The sequence below is a fragment of the Mustela erminea genome, chromosome 17, assembly GCF_009829155.1.
Source record: "Mustela erminea isolate mMusErm1 chromosome 17, mMusErm1.Pri, whole genome shotgun sequence".
Lineage (NCBI taxonomy): Eukaryota > Metazoa > Chordata > Mammalia > Carnivora > Mustelidae > Mustela > Mustela erminea.
The window spans coordinates 69,649,242-69,669,105 of record NC_045630.1 but is presented as its reverse complement, the minus strand read 5'-3'; the positions used below and the strand labels follow the sequence as shown (position 1 = coordinate 69,669,105).

Genomic DNA, 19,864 nt, shown 5'->3' with positions numbered 1-19,864 from the left:
CGGCCTCCCTGGGGGCGGGGCCTGGCCCGGAGCCGCGGGGCGGGGCCTGGTGGCGGCGCGGCGCGGCGGGGTGCGCCAGGCAGACCCGGCGGCCGCGGCTCCTCGGCGCGCGGCCCAGCACCTGCTGCCCTCGGCCGACCCGGGGCGCCGCTGCCATGCGGCTGGCGCTGCTCTGGGCCCTGGGGCTCCTGGGCGCTGGCAGCGCTCCGTCCTCCCGGCCGCTCCCCGATGTCGGTGAGTGCCCGGCCCGCCGTGGGCGGGGGCGACGGAATGGGAGGAGGCGCAGGGAGGTCGGGAGGCCCTGGGTTCGGCTGGAGACGGGCGGAGACCCCGGAGCGGAGCGTGGCCCGCCCTCTCTGCGGTCCGGGCCTGAGCGCCCTGCGACTGGGCGACTGGGTGCGGGAGTGGAGAGAGCAGGAGGGGGAATGCCGAGCCCCCTGCTGCGCGGTCATCCTCTGCTCAGTCCCCGCGGACACTTCCAGGCTCCGGTGCCCGGCACCGAAGGCTCTGGCCCAGCGCCCCCTCCGGATGGTGGGACAGGGTCGTGGCTCCCCAGGACCGACGTCTTCGCTCCTCTGGGGCCTAGCGGGCCATTGCACCCGGTGCCAGAGCGCCGAGTCGGGGAGAGGATTCTTCCTGGGCGCCCATCCCTGGGCCTGAGCAGCCAACGCACCCCTCACTCGGATGCTGATGCCACCAGAAACCCGGCGGAGCGAGCGGGCGGGAGCGCGGGAGGAGCCAGGGGAGGGGGGACTTGGCCGGGAAAGAGGCTGACACCAACTCCTCCTCGGGACTTTCACTTCCCGCCGCGGTCTCGGGCCAGGGGCTGGGAGGGCAGGCGCGGTGGGCTGGCCGGAGGAGAGAGAGGGCCATTGTGGGGACGGGGGTGCTCGGGGAGGAGGCTGGGCTGTGGTGAGCGGGTGTGCCTGACCGTGGGGGGGTGTTTAGGGAGGGGTGTTCGCACTGCGCACCCAGAAATGGGCGTTCCCGACAGCTCCGCTGTGAGGACAGGGGAGGGCAAGTGGGCACCGGGCCACAAGGCTTTGCCCAGGCCTGAGTGGGGGCGTTCCTAGGGGGGGATTGCGAGGGACTAGGAAAGGGGGCTCCCCCGAGAACCTGAGATTGGTCTGGGGGGGCCAGGGAGGGGCCGCAGGCAGGCTGTGCAAGGTGGGGTGCTGGGATGAAAGCTGGGAGCCGAAGCGAAGACCCTTCCCTTCAGAATTCTTTAAGTCCCAGCATGCAATGCAGGAGTTCTTCAAGCAGAGAAGGGCCTGGATGCCCAGGGGGCACCAGCTGTGCCCAGCACTAGTGTGGCTTCTCTCAGCATCCCCTCGGGGTGTCCTGGGGGCCCTGCAGGTGACATTGAGAAGCAGCAGGCAAGGCCAGAGAGAGCCCTGGGCGGACCCTTGGAGCCCCGGATCCCTCCAGACACCCCCACACTCAGCCTTGCAGAGGTGAGCCTCCCTCTCCCCTCGAATGAAGACATACACCCCTGTCACCCCACAGAGCAAAGTACGGCTGAGGACCAGGGCCATTCTGGGGCAGGCCGCCCTCCTGCCGCACACCAGCACCTGGCTTCATCCATGCCCTCCACATCTGCCGCCACATCTGCCAGCCTCTGCCCCCACCCAGCCACCCGTCTCCGTGGGGACGTCCCAAGGCCAGGCTGGCCTTCTTGGTCTCATTCTGTCCGTTTTCTCCCCAGGGGAGTCGGGGGGGGTGCTCGGAGAAGGTCAGGGCCTCACCAAACACCCCCCTTCCCCAATTCCAGAGCTGAGTCAGAGGAAGGGCTGGGGCCCGTGCCGGGTCTTCCATGATGCTTCCTCTCTGGGCAGGAAGCCGAGAAGGGGCGGCTCAGATACCTTCCTTGACCTCCTCACACAACCCCCCAGAACAATGCCCCAAGCCGGGCAGGGCTTCCTGGCCCCTCCCTCGGGACGCCCCCACCCCCACCCATGATCTAATAGTTGGTGCTCTCCGAAGGACCTGAAGGCTTCTGGGTAGAGAGAATTGGAGTTTGGGGCAGGGCCGGGAGGTGACTGGCCCTGTATGGCCCACAGACCCAGCTGCCTGAGGCCTTGCAGATCCCGCTGGAACTGGATGGGGAGAAGCACGTTCTGGAGCTCCTACGGGACAGGTAAACACGCGGCATGACGTTACCGAAGCGGGTAGCATAGCCGGCCGTACAGCACCAGCGTGCACTTGAACTCATGACCCACCCTCGTGACAGCCCGCGGGGCAGGCACCGTTCACTACTGTCCTCACATTATATATGCAGATGCCAAGGCCCAGAGAGGCTAAGTAGTTTGCCCAAGGTCACGCAGCTCAGATGTGGTCAAAACCAGATTAGAACGCAATAGCCGGGCAGTTTGGGACCCAACCACAACACTCTGCTGACTCTGGGGGAACCCCTCCACTGCTCTACCACGTCCAGGCCTCAGGCTGTTGCCATGCCCACAGGAAGGCGACAGTCACCGCCCTGCTTTCTCTTCCCAGAGAGCTAGTCCCAGGCCGCCCGAGCCTGACGTGGTACCAGCCTGATGGCACCCGTGTGGTTGGTGTGGGCCACAGTCTGGTGAGTCCTGTGCCCTGCTTGTGGCCTGCAGGAGGAAGGCAGGGCCCCCCAAGGGTGCCATCCCTAGAGGACAGCCTGTCGTCACCAACAGGCCAGCCTCTTGGCCTTCAGCACCGCTGTCTCTCTGCTGTAGGGAAACTGCTGCTACCAGGGGGCCGTGAGGGGCCACGCGGGCTCCTGGGTCTCTGTCTGCACCTGCTCTGGGCTCAGGTACTGAGGGCACGTCCTGTGGGGGTGGGGGCAGTGAGGGTGCGCGAGGCTGGCAGTTGGGAGGCCTTCTGACTTGTTGGGTCTTCCCAGGGGTTTGGTGATGCTGTCCCCGGAGAGAAGCTACACCCTAGACCTGGAGCCTGGGGACCTTCGGGCGCCCCCGAATATCTCCCGGATCCAAGACCTCTTCCTGCCAGGCCACACTTGTGCCCTGAGCCAGCGAGCGCCCGCGCCCATGCAGGTCCCCCCGGAGCGGCCCTGGGGACAAAGCCACAGCCACGCTCAGCGGGTGAGGATAATCTGCTGGGCTCCCGGGGACCAGGCCCCAGACCCTCAGAGCCCTGTGTTTCCAGGACCTCCTAGGCAGCCACAATCCACACCCTTGTGTGAACATAATCCTTTCCTCTTCCCAGCAATGCTGGGAGGTATGGGCTAGATCCGTGGCTCTGTTGGAGGGAGAAAACAAGCCTGGAGAGGTTAGTGACTTGCCCAGGGTCATTCCACTATGAGTGATAGAGCCGCCATTCACATGCCGGTCCCTGCCCCAAACTCCCTCCCCCAGTCTTGAGATCCCCAAGGCAGGGAAACTCACTCGGCCACAGACAATACAGTTACCAGCCATGGAGCAATATGAATCCGATCTCCTGATTTATAAAACGGAGACAACAGGGGGGTTCAGTCAGGGAAGTGTCCGCCTTTGGCTCAGGTCCTGATCTGAAGGTCCTGGGATCGAGCCCTGGCGGGGAGCCTGCTTCTCCCTCTCCCTCTGTCCCTTCCCTGCTTGTGCTCTCTTGCTCTCTGTCTCTGTCTCCAGTAAATAAAATCTCATAAAAAAATCAAACCAACCACCACCCAGGGATAATAAAACGACTCACTTCTCAGGGTTAGGGTTAGGGTTAGCTGAATTATCTGTCCTGCGCACAGTGCTTGGAACCGGGCCTGGGGCCTGACGCATGCAGGACGGCGTCGCTTGTGACTTATTTTTTTATTTTTTAATCTTTACAGCCACTGTGGGGCTCGAACTCATGACCCTGAGACCAAGAGTCCCAGGTTCCACTAAGTTAGCCAGGCGCCCCTTTTCTTTTCTTTTCTTTTTTTTTTTCAAAGATTTTATTTATTTATCAGAGAGAGACTGGGGGAGAGAGCGAGCACAGGCAGACAGAATGGCAGGCAGAGGCAGAGGGAGAAGCAGGCTCCCTGCCGAGCAAGGAGCCCGATGTGGGACTCGATTCCAGGACGCTGGGATCATGACCTGAGCCGAAGGCAGCTGCTTAACCAACTGAGCCCCCCAGGCGTCCCTCTTATTTTCTTTTTAATTTGGAAAAGGCACTGAATGTGGAGCCAGGAAAGCAAGGCTCTGCTCCCAGCTGCGTGACCACCTCCTGGGTCCGCCTTGGGCGCGTCCCTGGCCTTGCAGGCGCCCCGTGGTGCATCCGTGAAATGGGCTCTTTGCTCTCCTCCGTTCGGCCGCCCAGGGTGGGAGCGGGCCCTGTGGGCTGCTGGCCGAGAGCCGTGGTGAGCCCGCTGCCCCCCCTTCTTGCCCACAGCGGAGGCGGGACGTGCTGACAGAGACCAAGACCATCGAGCTGGTGATCGTGGCCGATCACTCGGAGGTGAGCGCGGGGCCCCGGCACGCCCTCCCCACCCCTCCGCCACCTGCTGCGGCTTTTCCTGCTCACGTCTCTGGCCCCCAGGTCCAGAGGTACCCAGACCCCCAGCACCTGCTGGACCGCATGCTGAAAGTGACCCTCCTCCTGGACACCGTGAGTGCTGGGCGAGGCTGCACCCTGGGGCCCTCTGGCCGTCGGAGCCCCCCTCCTGAGCCCCGGGTCTTTCAGTTCTTCCGGCCCCTGAACGTGCGGGTGGCGCTCGTGGGCCTGGAGGCCTGGACCCAGCGCGACCTGGTGGAGATAAGCCGGGACCCGGGGCTCACGCTACACAGGTTCCTCCGATGGCGCGAGAGGGACCTGCTCCCTCGCCTGCCCCACGACAGTGCCCAGCTGGTGACGTAAGCCCCCGCGGGCCCTGCCCTGGCTGGTGTCACACCCCACTCCCGTCTGAAGCCCTGAGGCTCCGGCCCCCTGGCCTTGGGCCTGACCTCTGACCTCATGACCCCACAGTGCTGCTGCGTTCTCGGGGCCCACGGCGGGTGCGGCCATTCAGAATTCCATCTGTTCTCCTGCCTTCTCGGGGGGGCTGAGCATGGTGAGTGCTCTCAGGTCTCCCCCACTTCCAAGTCAGGGCCACCCAGTGAGAGGGCCGCGGAGTCACCGAAGCCCCTACAGAGTGGCCAACCCCAGAGCTGGGGGCATGGGGGCAGGGCTGGATGATGTGGCCACTGCGGTGGTGGCCCCTCCCGCGGCACCCCCCGTGGCCCCCTCCCATGGCCAACAGGTGAGGAAGGAGGCAGTGCTGAAGGCCCGGGGGTCAGAGGAGCACTCAGGCTGCTGCCGGACCTGGGGTGTCCCCTCCCCAATGCCAGGACCACTCCACCAGCGTCCTGGGGGTCGCCTCCTCTATAGCGCACGAGCTGGGCCACAGCCTGGGCCTGGACCACGACTTGCCGGGGAGCAGCTGCCCCTGCCCAGGGCCGGCCCCTGCCAAGAGCTGCATCATGGAGGCCTCCACGGAGTGAGTCCCTGCAGCGTGGGGGCGGGGCAGGGGAGGGTCAGGGCCTGAGGCCACCCTGCAGCCCCCACCTTTCTTGCCACCCTCCCCAGCTTCCTGCCAGGCCTGAACTTCAGCAACTGCAGCCGGCAGGCCCTGGAGAAAGCCCTTCTGGAAGGGATGGGCAGCTGCCTCCTTGAACGGCTGCCCGGCCTGCCCTCTCTGGCCACCATCTGCGGGAACAAGCTCGTGGAGGCCGGCGAGCAGTGTGACTGTGGCTTCCCGGATGTGAGCGCCTCCCCCAAAGCCTGAGCCCTCGCCCTGGCTCGCTGCCCCGCCGTCCCCTCTCCACGGGGACAGCAGTGTCAGCCTCCAGCTGCAGCTCATGTGTGTCCTCCGAGGGCAGGGGTGGGCTCTCGCCCGGTCTGCTCTGACCGTGGTTCCACCGCCCTCAGGACTGCAGTGACCCCTGCTGTGACCACTTCACCTGCCAGCTGAGGCCGGGGGCACAGTGTGCATCCGATGGGCTCTGCTGTCACAACTGCCAGGTAGGCGCAGACGGGACCCGCCCTCCACCCACAGCCCACCTGCCCGGGGTCGGGGTGGAAAGGGGGTCCTGGCTCCCGGGGGCCTGGTGGGACCCACCGGCGGCCACACGCACACTCCCTCGCCCCCGCAGCTGCGCCCGGCTGGCTGGCAGTGCCGCCCTACCAGAGGGGACTGTGACTTACCAGAGTTCTGCGAGGGAGACAGTGCCCAGTGCCCTCCCGATGCCAGCCTGGGAGACGGCGAGCCGTGTGCAGGGGGCGAGGCTGTGTGTGTGCAGGGCCGTTGTGCCTCCTATGCCCAGCAGTGCCAGGCCCTCTGGGGACCCGGGGCCCAGCCCGCCCCGCCACCTTGTCTCCTTGCTGCCAATACTCGGGGAGACGCCTTCGGGAGCTGTGGGCGCAGCGCTAATGGCAGCTACGTGTCCTGCGCCCCAAAGTAAGTGAGGCAGCTGGGTTCCCCTCTGGGGGCGGGGGAGCCTTGGCCTGACCCGGTACCCTCTGCCCTACCTCAGAGACGCCGTCTGTGGGCAGCTCCAGTGCCAGGGGGGGCAGGCCCGGCCTCTGCTGGGCACCGCTCGGGATCTGCGCTGGGAGGTGCTGGAAGCCAGCGGGACCCAGCCGAGTGTGAACTGCCGCTGGGTTCACCTGGACCTGGGTGACGACGTGGCCCAGCCCCTCCTGAGTCTGCCGGGCACCGCCTGCGGGCCTGGCCTGGTGAGCGGTCCCGTTGGGCGCGACCAGAGGGGAGGGTCTATACGAGCCGTGCCCAGACCCCGGGGTCCGCCTGTGGGGGAGGCACGGACTCTCGGGGGTCAGACGCGTGCTGCCGACCGGGCGGCGGCCTGTCCTGCCGCAAGCCTCGGTGTCTCGATCTGTAAGAGTAGGTGTGGCCTCTCAGGGCTGGCAGAGGTTCTGACCTTGGCTTTCCCACTGCATCCTTGGGCAGGTGTGCATGGACGGCCAATGCCAGCCCGTGGATGTCCTGCGAACCCAGGAATGTCGAGGCAAATGCCACGGACACGGGGTGAGCGGGCACGACAGGCACGGAAGGGGGCAGACGGTGCCAGGCTTGGCACACACACCCCTAATCTGTCCTGCTTCCTCCCAGCTGTGCAACCTGAGGCCCGTTACTAACCCCTCTGAGCTCAGTTCCCTCGGCCACCCAGTGGGGCGTCCTGGGGTCCGGTAGATGAGTGTGAGAGGGTCTAGCCCTGTGCCCGGTGAAGGCGCTGGTGGTGGGTTCGAGGTCATGTCCTGGAGCAAGGCCACAGGCCCCCTGTCCGGGCGCGTCAGCCGGCGTACCTTCCCGCCTCAGACAGAGAAGACACCCTGAAAGGCTAGGGACGGGGAAACACGGCCCCAGCGCGTAGGGTCCCTCATTGCTCAACCTCTGCCCCCCAGGTCTGTGGCAGCAGAGGACACTGCCACTGTGAGGAGGGCTGGGCTCCCCCGGACTGTGCCAACCGCATCAGAGGTAGCGGGGGGCAGCGGGCCAGGCCGCGAGGAGGGCAACGTGGCTTACCCTTCACCGGCGCCCCTTCTCTGACCCCTTCCGGTCCTCTGAGCGCCCCACCTCCGTTCCCCCCACCCCTTCTTCGCCCGGCCCGCGCTCACACCGGCCCTCGCCCCGCAGCAACCAGCGCCCTGACCACGGGGCTGCCTCTCAGCCTCCTGCTGTTGGCGGTCCTGACGCTGCTGGGGGCCAGCTACCGGCACCGCGCCCGCCTGCGACAGCGGCTGTGTCAGCTCAAAGGGCCCACCTGCCAGTACAGGTATCGGCCTCCCTGACCCCAGGCCCTCCGCAGCGCCTGGTGCCGGGCCCTGACCCCTGGTGTGTACACCTCGCTCCCCCTGTGGGCCCCGTTACCCCTCACCTCGCACCCAGACCCACCCGGAGGGCAGCGGGAGGCCGGGTCCACGTCTGCCCAGCAGCCCTGTGTCGAGTAGATGGGGCGCTCCCCCAGGCTCATGAGCTGCCTCCCCTACTTCTGACTGGGCCTCAGCTACCCTCAAACCGCTCTGCCGAGGCCTGCCAAGGGTGAGCCGCACTCAAGGGCCACGTGGGGAGGGAGAGCTGGTCTGAGCCTGGGCCCTCTCCCTCCTTGCCTTTCTCCGTGTTCAGGGCAGCCCAGTCTGGTCCCCCCGAATGCCCAGAGCCCCCGCAGAGGGTCCTGCTGATGCCAGGGACCAAGGTAAGTATGGACGCCAGAGGAGAGCGGCCCCACCTCCCCAGGCACCCAGCGTGGGCCCTGGGGTGGGGGTATGGAAGGCCCTAGACTCAGAGAAAGGCTCCTCTTGCCCAAGAGTCCGTCAGTGGAGCCAGAGCCAGCCTTCCCTCACAGGCCCAGCAGCGTTAGCGGGGAGGGACAGTCACCTAGAGGAGGGGCTGCTGAGCTTTTTGAGCTGTGGCCATGCTGGTGGCCATGAGAGATGGGTTCCTGGTGCTCCCAGAAGGGGACCTTGGAGGACAACGGGGGTGGTGCCCAGAAACGGCCTCAAGGGGCCACGACCCGATGAGGCCTCGGTCAGCACGTGTGGCAGGGCCAGCGAGTGCCCCCTGAGCCCCTGGAGCTGATGACGGATGGGGGTGCGGGCGCAGGTGACCCGCATGCTCCCCCCACCACTCGTCACCCCTTCTCTGTGCCTGCAACTGAGTAACCGCGGGCGCACACAGCCCCGCCCCCGGCCCCGCCCCGGCTGCCCCTCCCCGCACTAACTGCTCTCTGCCCGCACCTGTCTCTGTGCTCCCGCCGCCCCCCACCCCGTCCCGCCTGTCTGCCCCTCCCGCTCTCTCGGCAGCCTAGTGTTCTTGGCTTCCCGGCACCCCCTTCCAGGCCGCTGCCTCCTGACCCTGTGCCCAAGAGACTCCAGGTAAATCCAGACCAGGCCCCGCCCTGGCCCAGTGGCGGTGGGAGGCTTGGTGCCCCGCTGCAGTCCTCACCCCTGTTCCCTGCCGGTGGCGCTCTTCGGTCGGGGCTGGGGTGCCCCTCGGCCTCCTGACACTCTGAGCCCCGCCCTGCGGCAGCAAAGTGTGAGCCTCCTGCCTTGGTTTCTACCACCACCTGCTGGTCAGTGGCAGGACTGCAGCCGGCCAGGGGCCACTGTGACCCCCCCCACCCCCCACCACCCCACCACCCCGCCTTCCTGCGCTGCGCATGTCCCCATCCTCGCTTGCCCCCGGCTGACTTTGCATGTTGAACTGAACCCCCCGGAGAAAACCACTGCACGCCCCTGTGCCCCCGGCTGTGCTCCCACAGCGCTGCCCCTCTCTCTGTCCAGGCTGAGCTGGCTGACCGGCCCAATCCCCCCACCCGCCCTCTGCCCGCTGACCCAGCGGTGAGGCGCCAGAAGGTAACTGTGGGGCGAGAAGGGCGCAGCCTCTCCCCCTCCCAGGGCTGTGCTGCTAATAGTGAGATGGTGAGATGCCCCCTCTGAACCTGAGGGCCCGTACCCTGGTGTCCGTTAAAGGTGACAGGTTGGTTCGGAACAAAGGTGACCTCTGGGGCCAGCCCCACAGACTGGTGCTCCCCAGCAACAGGGGTGGGCAACACGACACCCCCTCCCAAGCCAGATCGCGTGTTCTCTCTCACTCTCAGGGGCCTGCCAAGCCCCCACCCCCGAGGAAGCCACTGCCTGCCAACCCGCAGGGCCAGCGCCCTTCGGGTGACCTGCCCGGCCCAGGAGCTGGAGTCCCGCCCCTAGTGGTACCGTCCAGGTAGGCGAGGAGGGGTGCGGGGGACGCCTGCACAGCACCGGCGGTCTGGGGAAAGGGGACCTCTGAACTTTTTCTCGATTTCCCGCACCCCAGGCCGGCGCCGCCGCCCCCAGCAGCGTCCTCGCTCTACCTCTGACCTCTGCTGAGGTTGCCCGCCACCCGGACTTAGGACTTCGAGAGGCAAACTGGCCCCTGGAGTCCCCCACGATGACGGAAGGAGCCAGAGGCTGGACACGGCGGAGCAGGCACCTGAAGACCGCGGGCACCCCCACGCGCCGCGGGGCAGCACGCTCGGGACCCGCGCGCGCAGCTGGAGCTGGGGCGGGAGGGAGCGGGCGCCGGACGGAGCCGACGGAGGCGCGCACAGCCTGTCCCTGTTCGGGTGCAATAAACGCGACGTCTGGGGAGCGCGCTTGGACTTTGTCCACTCCGGGCGGGCCGCGTCGCCCCGCTGCGGTTCCAGGTGTGGCCGCCAGGAGGTGCTGCCGCCTCGGGCGAGGGTCCCAGGCCGCGTCCGCGCGTGTGTGCGCGGGATGCTCGCGGCCGGTTTCTGCCCCGTCCGGGACGACTGCGCAACCCAGTACCCCAGGACGCTGTCAAACCCCGTGCCGCCCCCCGGTCGCCAAGTCCTCGCCCCCGTGTGCGCGGCCCCCAGAGGCGGCGCCCCCCTCCCCCCAGCCGGCCCAGCTGCGCCGGCCCCACCCTCCGGCCGGTGGCTGGGAAAGTGGATCCGGCTGGTGTTCTCGGAGCCCCGGAGCCGGGGCGGAGCGGGGCGGCGGCTCCCACGATCCCAAGGCCGTGCACCTGCCTCCTCCCCCTCCCCTGCCCCACCTGAGGGCTTGGGAACAAAGGTGCTTTGTACCGGCCGCAAACACCTCATCACTTCGACTTCGGGAATGGGGCCGCGTGGGCCCCCAGCCCGGAGAGAAGGTGCGGGGCGGAAAGGGGCAGGCGCCGGCCCCCAGGTGGGCACGAGCTCACCACTGAGGCTCCGTAAGGGGTGGGGGGATCCCAGGAGGCGATCTGTCCCTTCCACTCGCGCTATCCCTGGGTGGGCAAAAGGGGCGATAAGCTAAGGTGGCGCGGGACGGGCTCCGCGGACCCTCGCCGCGCCGCACCTCACCTCTTCCTCTTTCTGGCCGAAGGCGGTGTGCCCCGGTTTCAATCTTCCAGTCTCAAGTAATAAGGCTTCCTGCCTGCCCGGTACTAGCGCGGACGCGCAAGACGCGACCTCCCCCGAGACGGACTCCCAGACAGTGGACTGCGCCGCCCGTGCCGCCCCCTCGCGACGCGGGGCAGCCCCGGGGGGAGCGTGGCGAGCTTGACGTGCGCCTCGGCGCACAGAGGGTTAACAGGAGTCGGCTCCGAGTGGGGAGGCGGGGGCGCGCCCCCATTGGTGGAAAGTTACCGGGGGCGTGGCCTGCGAGTCTCGGCGCCCCACCCCCAGTTCCGCACCCCCCCACCCCCCCACCTCCACTTTGTACCTTTCTCGCCGCGGCAGCGAAGCGGGCCGGGACCGGCCGGACCAGACCAGAGCGGACCCCGGGGGCGATGCGGCTGCTGCCCCTGCTGCGGACTGTCCTCTGGGCCGCGCTCCTCAGCTCCCCGCTGCGAGGGGGCTCCGGCCTCCGCCACGCCGTCTACTGGAACTCCAGTAACCCCAGGTAGTCGGGCCGAACCCGGGGACGGCGGCCCGGGCCTGCGCGCTCCCGCGCCGAGCGCGCGCCCCACTCTCGCTCTGTGCGCGGCGCCGCCTGCGCCCGGCCGCGCGCCGGGGCTCCTTTGTTTGAGCCGGCGGGGGAGGGGGAGGGGAGGGGCGAGGCGCGCCCGGGGCTCCCCCCGCCCGCACGTGTTGGGGGGCGGGCGGAGGACCCCAGCTCCGGAGGCGGGCGGTGGGATCTCGGAGCCGGGTGCCGGGGGGCCCCCAGGCCGGCGCTCCGAGCCCCGCCCCCTCGCTTCTCCCTTCTCGGCGGCTGTGACCCCCCCCACCTCCGGCCCGAGCTGGGGCGGGCGTTCTGGAGAGCGAGGGAGGGGGCTTCGCTCCGGCGAAAGAGCGAGGTTTGCTCTCCTGCTGCCTTGGCCGCCTGCTCTCGTTCGCTATCTCTGCGTTGATCTCCGTCATTCTGGGCCCTTCTATTTCTGTCCAGTCTCGGCCCTGCCCTTCCAGCGGAATCACCTTCGGGCAAGTCGTTTGACTCCCTAACCTCAGTTATCTCATCTGTAAAATGGGCTAATAACACCTGGCACCCTGGGAAATCAGGCGGGCTGAGCGAGGTCACGTGTGCGAAAGGAGTGCAGGCTGTGCAGATACAAATTATTCTCTTTCTCCCCAGCCTTTGAACCTCAGTATTTTTTGACCGTTTTCATTTTCCTCCCCAGTTCTCCCTGTCTGTCTGCTTTCTCCATCTGTTTGCCTTTCTGATTTTCTACTTGAGACAATCTGTGACTCTGTTCATTTGTTCACTCCCCAACAGTTGTTACGCAGGACGTGTGCTAGGATCCTGGCTACAGACAGATGAGACCTCTGCTCCGGCCTCTGGGAGCCCAGAGACCCCCCGGGGAGGGCGGGTATCAGGACAGGTCCTGGGGACGCCGGCACCACATGATAAGAGCTATTGTCCTCCTAGTTCCAAAGCCCTCTCTCTGTTCCAGACCAGTGCCTCTGAATCACTCGGAGAACTTGTTAGAAATGCAGCTTCCTCGCCCCCAACCCTGAGGTTTCTGGCTCGGCCATCCAGTCTGCAGATATCTGTTGAGCCTGCGAGCAGGACACTTGCCCAGGCGTGGAAGATGCTGTGCAGCAAATCACAGCGAGGCCCCGCCTGGGTTCGGTCGATCCCAGCTGAGCCCAGGAATCAGCATTTCTGACTAGCCCCCAGACGCAGCTGGTCCTTAGACCACCCAATGACGGATAGTTAGAGGCCTTTCATCCGGTGTAGAGTGCTGTCCGACAGCCTGCCCCGGGCCCTCTCTCCTGTCCCGGCCCCCACAGGCAGCTCCCAAGAGGTAGTGAAGGGAGTCCTGAGTGGGCCAAAGGTGAGCTGATATCTGGAGGGGCCCCCCCATCTACTCCCTACCCCCCTTCCTTCCTTCTACCGTGGCCTTCTTGGTGTCGCACTGAGATCCAGAAGGCAGTCTTCCTCTCTCGGCCTGTCTGACGCAGATTCTGTTGCTGGCGGCCATCTCTGCCGCCGTAACTGTGCTGCGGGCCCAGATTTGTACCCCTCACCTCTGTGCCCCAGCGTCTTCCCAGCAGCCACACACCTGATACTCACCGAGTCCACGGGGCTGGGCCAGGCCCTGCATCGGGCCCGGGGCTGGTGCGCGGGTCACAGCTCCAGCCTGTGCTTAGGCGCGCAGAGTGGCCGGCTCGGACTTGAGCCGAACGGTCATGGGCCCTATGGTCAGTTCGGCCCCCTTCCCCTCTCCCACCTGTTTCCTGACTCTGTCTCTTCGGAGCTGTCAGGCCGAGAGACTCCGGCCTTGCCGAGCTGCTCCCTCCCCAGTGGCTGGGGGAGAGGCCAGCCCTGGCCCCTGGGACCCTCCCGGCCCCCCGTGAGCCGTACCACGTGCCTTCGGCCCACGCTGGCCTTCCGCCCGCAGGCTTCTTGGAGGAGACGCCGTGGTGGAGCTGGACCTCAACGATTACCTAGACATCTTCTGCCCGCACTACGAGGGGCCAGGGCCCCCTGACGGCCCCGAGACCTTTGCTTTATACATGGTGGACCGCGCAGGCTATGAGGCCTGCCAGGCCCAGGGCCCGGGCGCCTTCAAGCGCTGGGAGTGCGCCCTCCCCTTCGCTCCCTTTGGCCCTGTTCGGTTCTCTGAGAAGATTCAGCGCTTTACACCCTTCTCCCTTGGCTTCGAGTTCCTGCCCGGAGAAACCTACTATTACATCTGTGAGTGAGTGGGGCTCCCCGGCTGTCTGGGGGGCGGCGGGGGAGGAAGGGGGCGTCCTACCCCAGCCACAGGTCCAGGTGGAGAACCTGAGGTGGGGGGAAAGGAGGGGCCTGGGAGGGAAGATGGGGGGACCCAAGTGTAATCCTGAGTAGGGGCCATCTGGGGAGTGTGCGGAGAGGAGGAGAAAGCAAGAAGAGCCCGGGGACACGATGTGGGGCCCGGCCGAGGCCTGGCACCAGGGCGTGGCCCGGAAGCAAGGGGAGGCTTTCCAGGGAAGCAGAGAAGAGGAGCCGGAAGGGTCCGGAGGGGTCTGCGGCGAGGAAACCAGCCGGTGCTGACTTCTTCCTCTCGACCCCCCACCACCCAGCGCTTCCGGCTCCGGACAGTTCTGGCAAGTGCTTGAGGCTCCAGGTGTCCGTCTGCTGCCGGGAGAGCAGTAAGTGGCTTGGGGTGCGGGGAGCAGCCCTTCTGGCGGGTGTGGGGCCCTTGGAGGGAGGGAGGCCTCGGGGAGAGACTCGGAGACACCCTGAGGGGTCCAGGAGGGGCCTTTAGCTATGGCTTCTGCTCCCCCTGTATCTTTCTGGGAGCTTCCATTCCAGCCCTGTATGCTGGGCCAAGAAAAGGGCATCTCCAGCGCGGTATCCTTCAAGGCCTCCGCCGAACCGGGCCGGGCGTGAAGAGTCCAGGGCAGGGCCCGAAGGGGCTGCTGAGGCGGGGGTCCCTCAGCGCTGCCCCTCCCTCACAGAGTCGGAGTCCGCCCACCCTGTCGGCAGCCCCGGAGAGAGCGGCACCTCAGGGTGGCAAGGAGGAGGCGCTCTCAGCCCCCTCTGTCTCTTGCTGCTGTTGCTGTTTCCGATTCTGCGTCTCTTGCGAGTTCTCTGAGCCAAGCAGACCCGTCCTGCTACACCCCTGCCGCTGGAGCATCCCACCAGACAGACCAATGGAAGAGTGATGGGGAGGTCGGAGGGTCTGTGGTGACCCTTCCAGGGGCTGGCCCCTTCCCACAGGCTGAAGAGTTGCCAAGGGGGTGCTGCACACGGCCCCTGGCGCCCTGGAGCCCTAAGCAGGACAAACGCGGGCTGTCAGCTGCTTTGATGTTCTCATCCTGTCCCCCCCAGAAAGACTGGGATTTGGTGGGGCTGAATCCTTGAGTCTTTTGGGGCCAAAACCGAAGACCTGGGGACAGGTGGATTGCCAGATCAGGGCAAGGAGGAGGTGGCCAGCCTGCCTGCCGTCTGTGCCCAGCACCCTGGGGGCCTCTTCCCTGGGGCAGCGTTCTCCCCTCCCCAGGTGGTCACTCATTTGTCTTCTGTGAAGACGGACTTGCTATGAGGTTGAATATCATGCCAGTTTGTATTTTTATAAGTGTCTGGACCAAGCCCTCAATAAACCACCTGACTTCTGGTTGCTGTCCCCCCGCCCCACCCTCTGGGTCTTTCCTTGACACCAGGACTCCCTGTGGCCTCTGCTCTGGCTTCACTTGGCCCGCCCTCCGTGCCAGCTGCCCGCAGGCCGTCCACTCCAGGCTGCCGGGGGTGCCCCTCTGGGCACTGTGAGGTGGGTGCCAGCAGCATCTGTGGCGCTTGGACCCTCTCCCACCTCCTGAGCTGGCTTCCTGTGCCACCAAGGGGGCACAGGCTCCTGACAGCCCACCCACCTGGGGCACGGCCCAAGTCTGGTAGCACCAAGCAGGGCGCTGGGGCAAAAGCTGAGGCTTTTAGAGAGAGGGCACCCGAGTTTCAGAATGCCCGGGTCCCTGAGCTGGGCATCCCTCCCCCTCCCCAAGGGCAGTCTGGGCCGTGCCTGGCCTAGAACTGGGAAGGTGGGGTCAGATCAAAGCTTCCTTCCCCAGCGGCTTCTTTGTTCTCCGCTTTTATAAGGAGGAGGGGGTGGGGCCGAGAAGGGAGGGCCCCCTTTGCTCTCAGCCCCACACTCTCTCCCACCGCGGGCCGCGAGCCTCTGATCCCCCCAACCCCAAGCCCAACCGGAGCCCTCTTTCCGAACGGTGTCTTGGGTGGAGCCAGGGCGAGGGGGTGCCCCTTCCCCTGCAGCTGGGCTCCGCCCGCCCCGGTGCCCCGCAGCCTCCCCTGGCACCGAGCCGGCCCGCCTGGCACCGGGCCAGCGATCGATAGGTGGATGTTGTGATTAGCTCGGCCGGGCTGCGGCAGCGAGAGGCGGCGTGTGAACACGCGGTGGGCGGGCCGGGGCGGGGGGGGCGCCCGGCGGGGGGGGGGGGGGGAGACTGACAGACGCCGGAACTCCGGGCATCGCGGGCCCCTCCCCCAGCCCTTCACACCCCGCTCGGACCCCGCTCGCCGGAGGGCTGGAGGGCGGCGCCGCGGGCGGGGCAGACGCCCGTCGCCCCCTCCCCCCATTCGAGGCCGCGTCCGGGGAACGCCACGTCTGGAGGTGCACGTGCCTGCGGCTGGGCTCGTCCGCGCCCTCGGCATCGCCCCTGCCCCCCGCGCTGTTTAGCGCACGGGCGGGGGCGTCGGTGCTGGAGGAGGAGCTCCGGCCCGGCTTCAGGGCCTGGGTTCGAGTCGCGTCTCTCCTGCCATCCAGGAGGGGGGGGTCAGTCTGTCGCCGCGGAAACGGGGCGCTGCAGGCTTCTGCACCGTTCCCCTCCCCCAGCCGTCGGCGGGGCGCGCGGGGGCGACGGGCGACTAGCCCCCGCCCTCCACTGAGGACCGTGCAGGTGGCACCCCGCGGCCAGCGGCCCCACACCTCCCTCGGCCCCCCAGCCGGTCGTCGCGCCCAGTGTGCGGAGCAGGAGGGGGCGGGCCCGCGGAGGGGCCCTCGCCGGCCGCCTGCTCCCGGCAGGTGTCTACGCGGACGCCTGGGCGGCTGGACTTTGGCGACCCGCCAGCCCGCCCTTTTCTCATGCCTGGCCCTGCGCATTCAGCCCGGCCAACCCCGGGGCGCGCCCTGTAGAGGGCCAGGTCTGCTCCCCGGGGCCGAGGCAGGCTGAAGGTGCCGGGCGGCCTTCCGCGACTGGGCCTGACCCATGAGAAGGCCTCCAGGCGCGTTCCGGGGCGCGGTTCCGGGAGGCTGGGCAGGCCTATGAGTTTTGGGGCGGCACCGATCTCCCCTAAACTCAGCGGCGCTAGACGGCCCAGGGTGGGGCTCTCAATTCGCTGGGCCCGCCCTAGTCTCTCCCCAGCAGATGCGAAAACTGGTCATCTTTGCCTCACTCTGTCTCGTCGTCCCAAGAGCCTGGCAGACTGTGCGGGCGACCCGGGTCCTGCCCCACACTTTGCAGGGTTGCAAATCACCCTTTTCCTAGAAGCTAAACCCTGAAGTTTTGGTCTTTCTATGTGACCCCTCCCTCTTTTCTTCTCTTTCCCTCCTTTGCTTATTCATTCATTCATCAAATCGTGAGCTCCAGCTCGGCCTGCTCTCAGCAGGCTACCGCAGCCGGGGTACCGCAGCCGGGGTCGTGGGGGGGGGGGGGGATTCCCAGCAGTGACGCACTTGGACTGGGCCGCTCAGGCTTCCAAACAGCCAGTTGAGTCCCCAGCCTGGGGCATGAGGTCATAATTGGTGATGCCCATTGGTTCAGGCCTGGAGGTGGGGAGGGGTCCCCATAGCAACCCGAAGGAAGGGTGCGACCCCAGTAACCTGGAGAGGAGAGTGGTCCTGCTTGAAGCTCCAGTGGCATCTGGGGGCGGGGGGCGCAGGTTGGGTTGGGGGTGGGGAAGCTGGGGTGGAGCTCAGTTTCCCAGGTCCCCGCAGCCCTAGCCCAACCAAGCTCTTGTCATTCTCGAGGTCCTTTTCTCACTCCAAGTAATGGTCAGTGCCGCTTACCCCAGGAAGGTTAGGGGAGGAGTCCTGGCAACAGCCTTGGGGTCCTGGGTGCCAAGCGGAATGCTAATTCTGACATCCTCCTGGTCTTCTGCATATCGTCTGCATCTCATTTGCATTCTCTTCATTTAAGGTCAAATTGAGCAGACATCTCCACATCCCCAGCCCTGTCGCTTGTCTGTATCCGACTGTATCCTTTAGCAGCTCCGTAATTTCTCTCTCCTTTCCCCATTCCTGACCCCACCCCTCTTCTAGCCCCCGGTGTCTCCTCCAGTGGGAGGGGGCGCAGCCCTGCTGAAGCAGAAAGGAGAGGTCTGCCTCTCCCTCTGGATGTTGTTGACAGATGGGGAGGGCTGGCCTGTACTGTCTAGAGATGAAATTGGCAAAACAATGGTGGGGGGCGGTGCCCCCGGCGGGGTTGAGGGTCTCCAGGGCCAAATCACCCACATGCCTGGCAGGGTGCTGGAGCCCAGCGATGCCTGCCCACCTGTCTGGTGCCAGGCCAGCTTCCTTCCTCCAATTAAATACTAATGAGGTGTCATTAACCCTTAGCTTGCCTGCCAGCCCTCAGGGGAAGCTCAGATTCGTGGTCTCCCACCGCACCAAGAGGGAGGCCCTTTGAAGAAGCTGAGAAGTAGTGGGGCCCTAGGGGTGGGAGCAGCAGCCCTGATCGTCCTGTGTGCTTCAAGGGTCTCTAGACATGGGTGTCCCCCCTGCCCCGTCTGAGGGCACCTCTTTCTCTGTGTATCAATCCAACAATGATTTGAATCAGCTTACCTGTTCCTCCTAACTCAACACCAGGCTGCCTGCTGCGTGCAGGGGTAAGCACTTGCATCAGACAAGGTCCTTTCCCCTAAGGAATCTGCAGATTACTCGGGAAGGCAGAGTGGCCAGCAAATGATTATAATGCCAAGCGCGAAGGCTACTCTAGAGCTATGTAGAAAGTTCTAAGGGGGCACGGGCTGTCAGAGGAAACTTGCGCTTGAAGGACAAAGTTGAGGGCAGGGACGGGGTGCGCAGACCGGGTAGTGCCTGTGCATGTGGCTCAGTGTGGGCCCGTGGTCGGGCTGTGTTTGCACTCCCGTCTGTACGTACGTGTGAGTGGGTATGGCTGCTGTCTGGATCTCGCATTGTCTGGAGTCCCTTCTCCTGAACACACACTGTGGTTCTATTACAGATCAATGTTTGCTGTGAGGCTCTGTGCAGATTAGCCTGGACCTGCCCAGCCCAGGGGAGGGGAGTAGAGAGAAGGGCTCTCTGGGAAGGGGTGGGCAGGCACCGGCTCCACTTGGGGGCCCAGACTCTTGGCTCCCCAGTTGGCAGTGGCTGGCCAAGGGAGGCATAGGGCTGGGCCCCCGGCTGTGGCAGGGTGTGCCCAAGCCATAGTCCCCTCTGGCCCCGGCTCCCCGGAGGAGACAATAAGGGGGTTTAGAGTCACCGCTCCCCCCCAACTAGCCCCCTCCCCCAACCTGTTCTGTCTGCGGAGGAGCAGGCCAGCTCAGACCTGTCTGCTGGCTCTCTCCTGCAGGGAGCAGATCCCTTCCAGAGGACTCCGGAGGGCTGGGGAATGCCGGAGCCTACGAGGGAGGGGACCCGCCCTGTATTCCACCCCCGCCCTTGGAGGCTCCCTGCAGCCTGCCCCCCCCCCAACTCTAGGGAGCCACTTCTATGGGATTCTCCCAGACATAACAATCGTGGCCAGGGAGCCTCTTAACCGTTAAGCAGAAGGTGGGGGCTAGAGTCCTGGCTATGAGGCGAGGCGGGGCGGGGCGGGGGTAGCTGCTCAGACCTCTGCCCCGTCCCCTCTCCTTGAAGCCACTGGCTTGAAAGCTCAATCTTGGTGTCTTGGTGGCGGGAAAGGCAACAGAGTCTGGATGCAGGCGGAGTGTTAGCGGTTAGGAGACTGCAGTGTGTGGAGGTCAGAGACCCCGCCGCCGTCCACACCGTCAAGGATAGGGACTTCCTGGTTGGGGCTGAAATTGCCCCTTCCCTGAGTCCGTCGAACTGTTTCCTGCCCCATCCCACTCCCCAGACAGCGGCTCTGCCCCGCCAGCTGTATGGAGAAGCTTGGCGAGCAGGAGAAGGAATGGAAAAGCGAGTCCAGGGCTAGTCTCAGTGGGCAGACCTCAGGAGAGGACCCCTTCATAATAATGGTGTTGGGGACTCCCTGCTAGCTCTGCCAGGGGAGGTGGAGGTGGGGCCTGTGAGTCTCATGGTTGTGAGTTCAAGCCCCATTATGCTGGATGTGGAGATTACTCAAAAATAAAGTCTTTAAAAATAAATAAATAAATGGGCGCCTGGGTGGCTCGGTGGTTTAGTGTCTGCCTTCAGCTCAGGTCACGACCTCAGGGTCCTGGGATTGAGCCCTGCATCTGGCTCCCTGCTCAGCGGGAGTCTGCTTCTCCCTCCCCTACGTCCCTTTGTGTTCCCTCTCTGGCTGTCTCTGCTAAATAAAATCTTTTAAATAAATAAATAAACAAATGAGGCACCTAGGTGGCTCAGTGGGTT

The 19,864-nt window shown here is 65.7% G+C and overlaps 2 protein-coding genes across 6 annotated transcripts; both read left to right on the top strand.

Moving 5' to 3' along the window:
- Positions 1-41: 41 nt before the first annotated feature.
- Positions 42-10,062, top strand: ADAM15 (ADAM metallopeptidase domain 15). 5 transcript variants are annotated; one of them, XM_032317954.1, is made up of 23 exons: positions 42-234; positions 1,357-1,454; positions 2,061-2,137; positions 2,497-2,575; positions 2,709-2,785; positions 2,876-3,074; positions 4,333-4,398; positions 4,480-4,548; positions 4,624-4,793; positions 4,906-4,990; positions 5,268-5,416; positions 5,506-5,680; positions 5,848-5,940; positions 6,072-6,376; positions 6,453-6,654; positions 6,887-6,964; positions 7,342-7,414; positions 7,574-7,712; positions 8,063-8,132; positions 8,740-8,811; positions 9,220-9,291; positions 9,537-9,655; positions 9,749-10,062. In XM_032317954.1, the coding sequence occupies exons 1-23, from the start codon at positions 156-158 to the stop codon at positions 9,789-9,791; spliced, it is 2,589 nt and encodes an 862-aa protein (XP_032173845.1). In that variant the 5' UTR covers positions 42-155; the 3' UTR covers positions 9,792-10,062. The 5 variants fall into 5 exon arrangements, with proteins under 5 accessions (XP_032173845.1, XP_032173849.1, XP_032173847.1 ...); XM_032317958.1 differs by lacking the exon at positions 6,887-6,964; XM_032317956.1 differs by lacking the exon at positions 8,740-8,811.
- Positions 10,063-11,188: 1,126 nt separating this feature from the next.
- On the top strand, positions 11,189-14,968 carry EFNA4 (ephrin A4). The gene is made up of 4 exons (XM_032317963.1): positions 11,189-11,319; positions 13,259-13,554; positions 13,923-13,991; positions 14,301-14,968. Exons 1-4 carry the CDS (start codon positions 11,207-11,209, stop codon positions 14,435-14,437), a joined length of 615 nt encoding a protein of 204 aa, XP_032173854.1. The 5' UTR covers positions 11,189-11,206; the 3' UTR covers positions 14,438-14,968.
- The last annotated feature ends 4,896 nt before the right edge of the window (positions 14,969-19,864 follow it).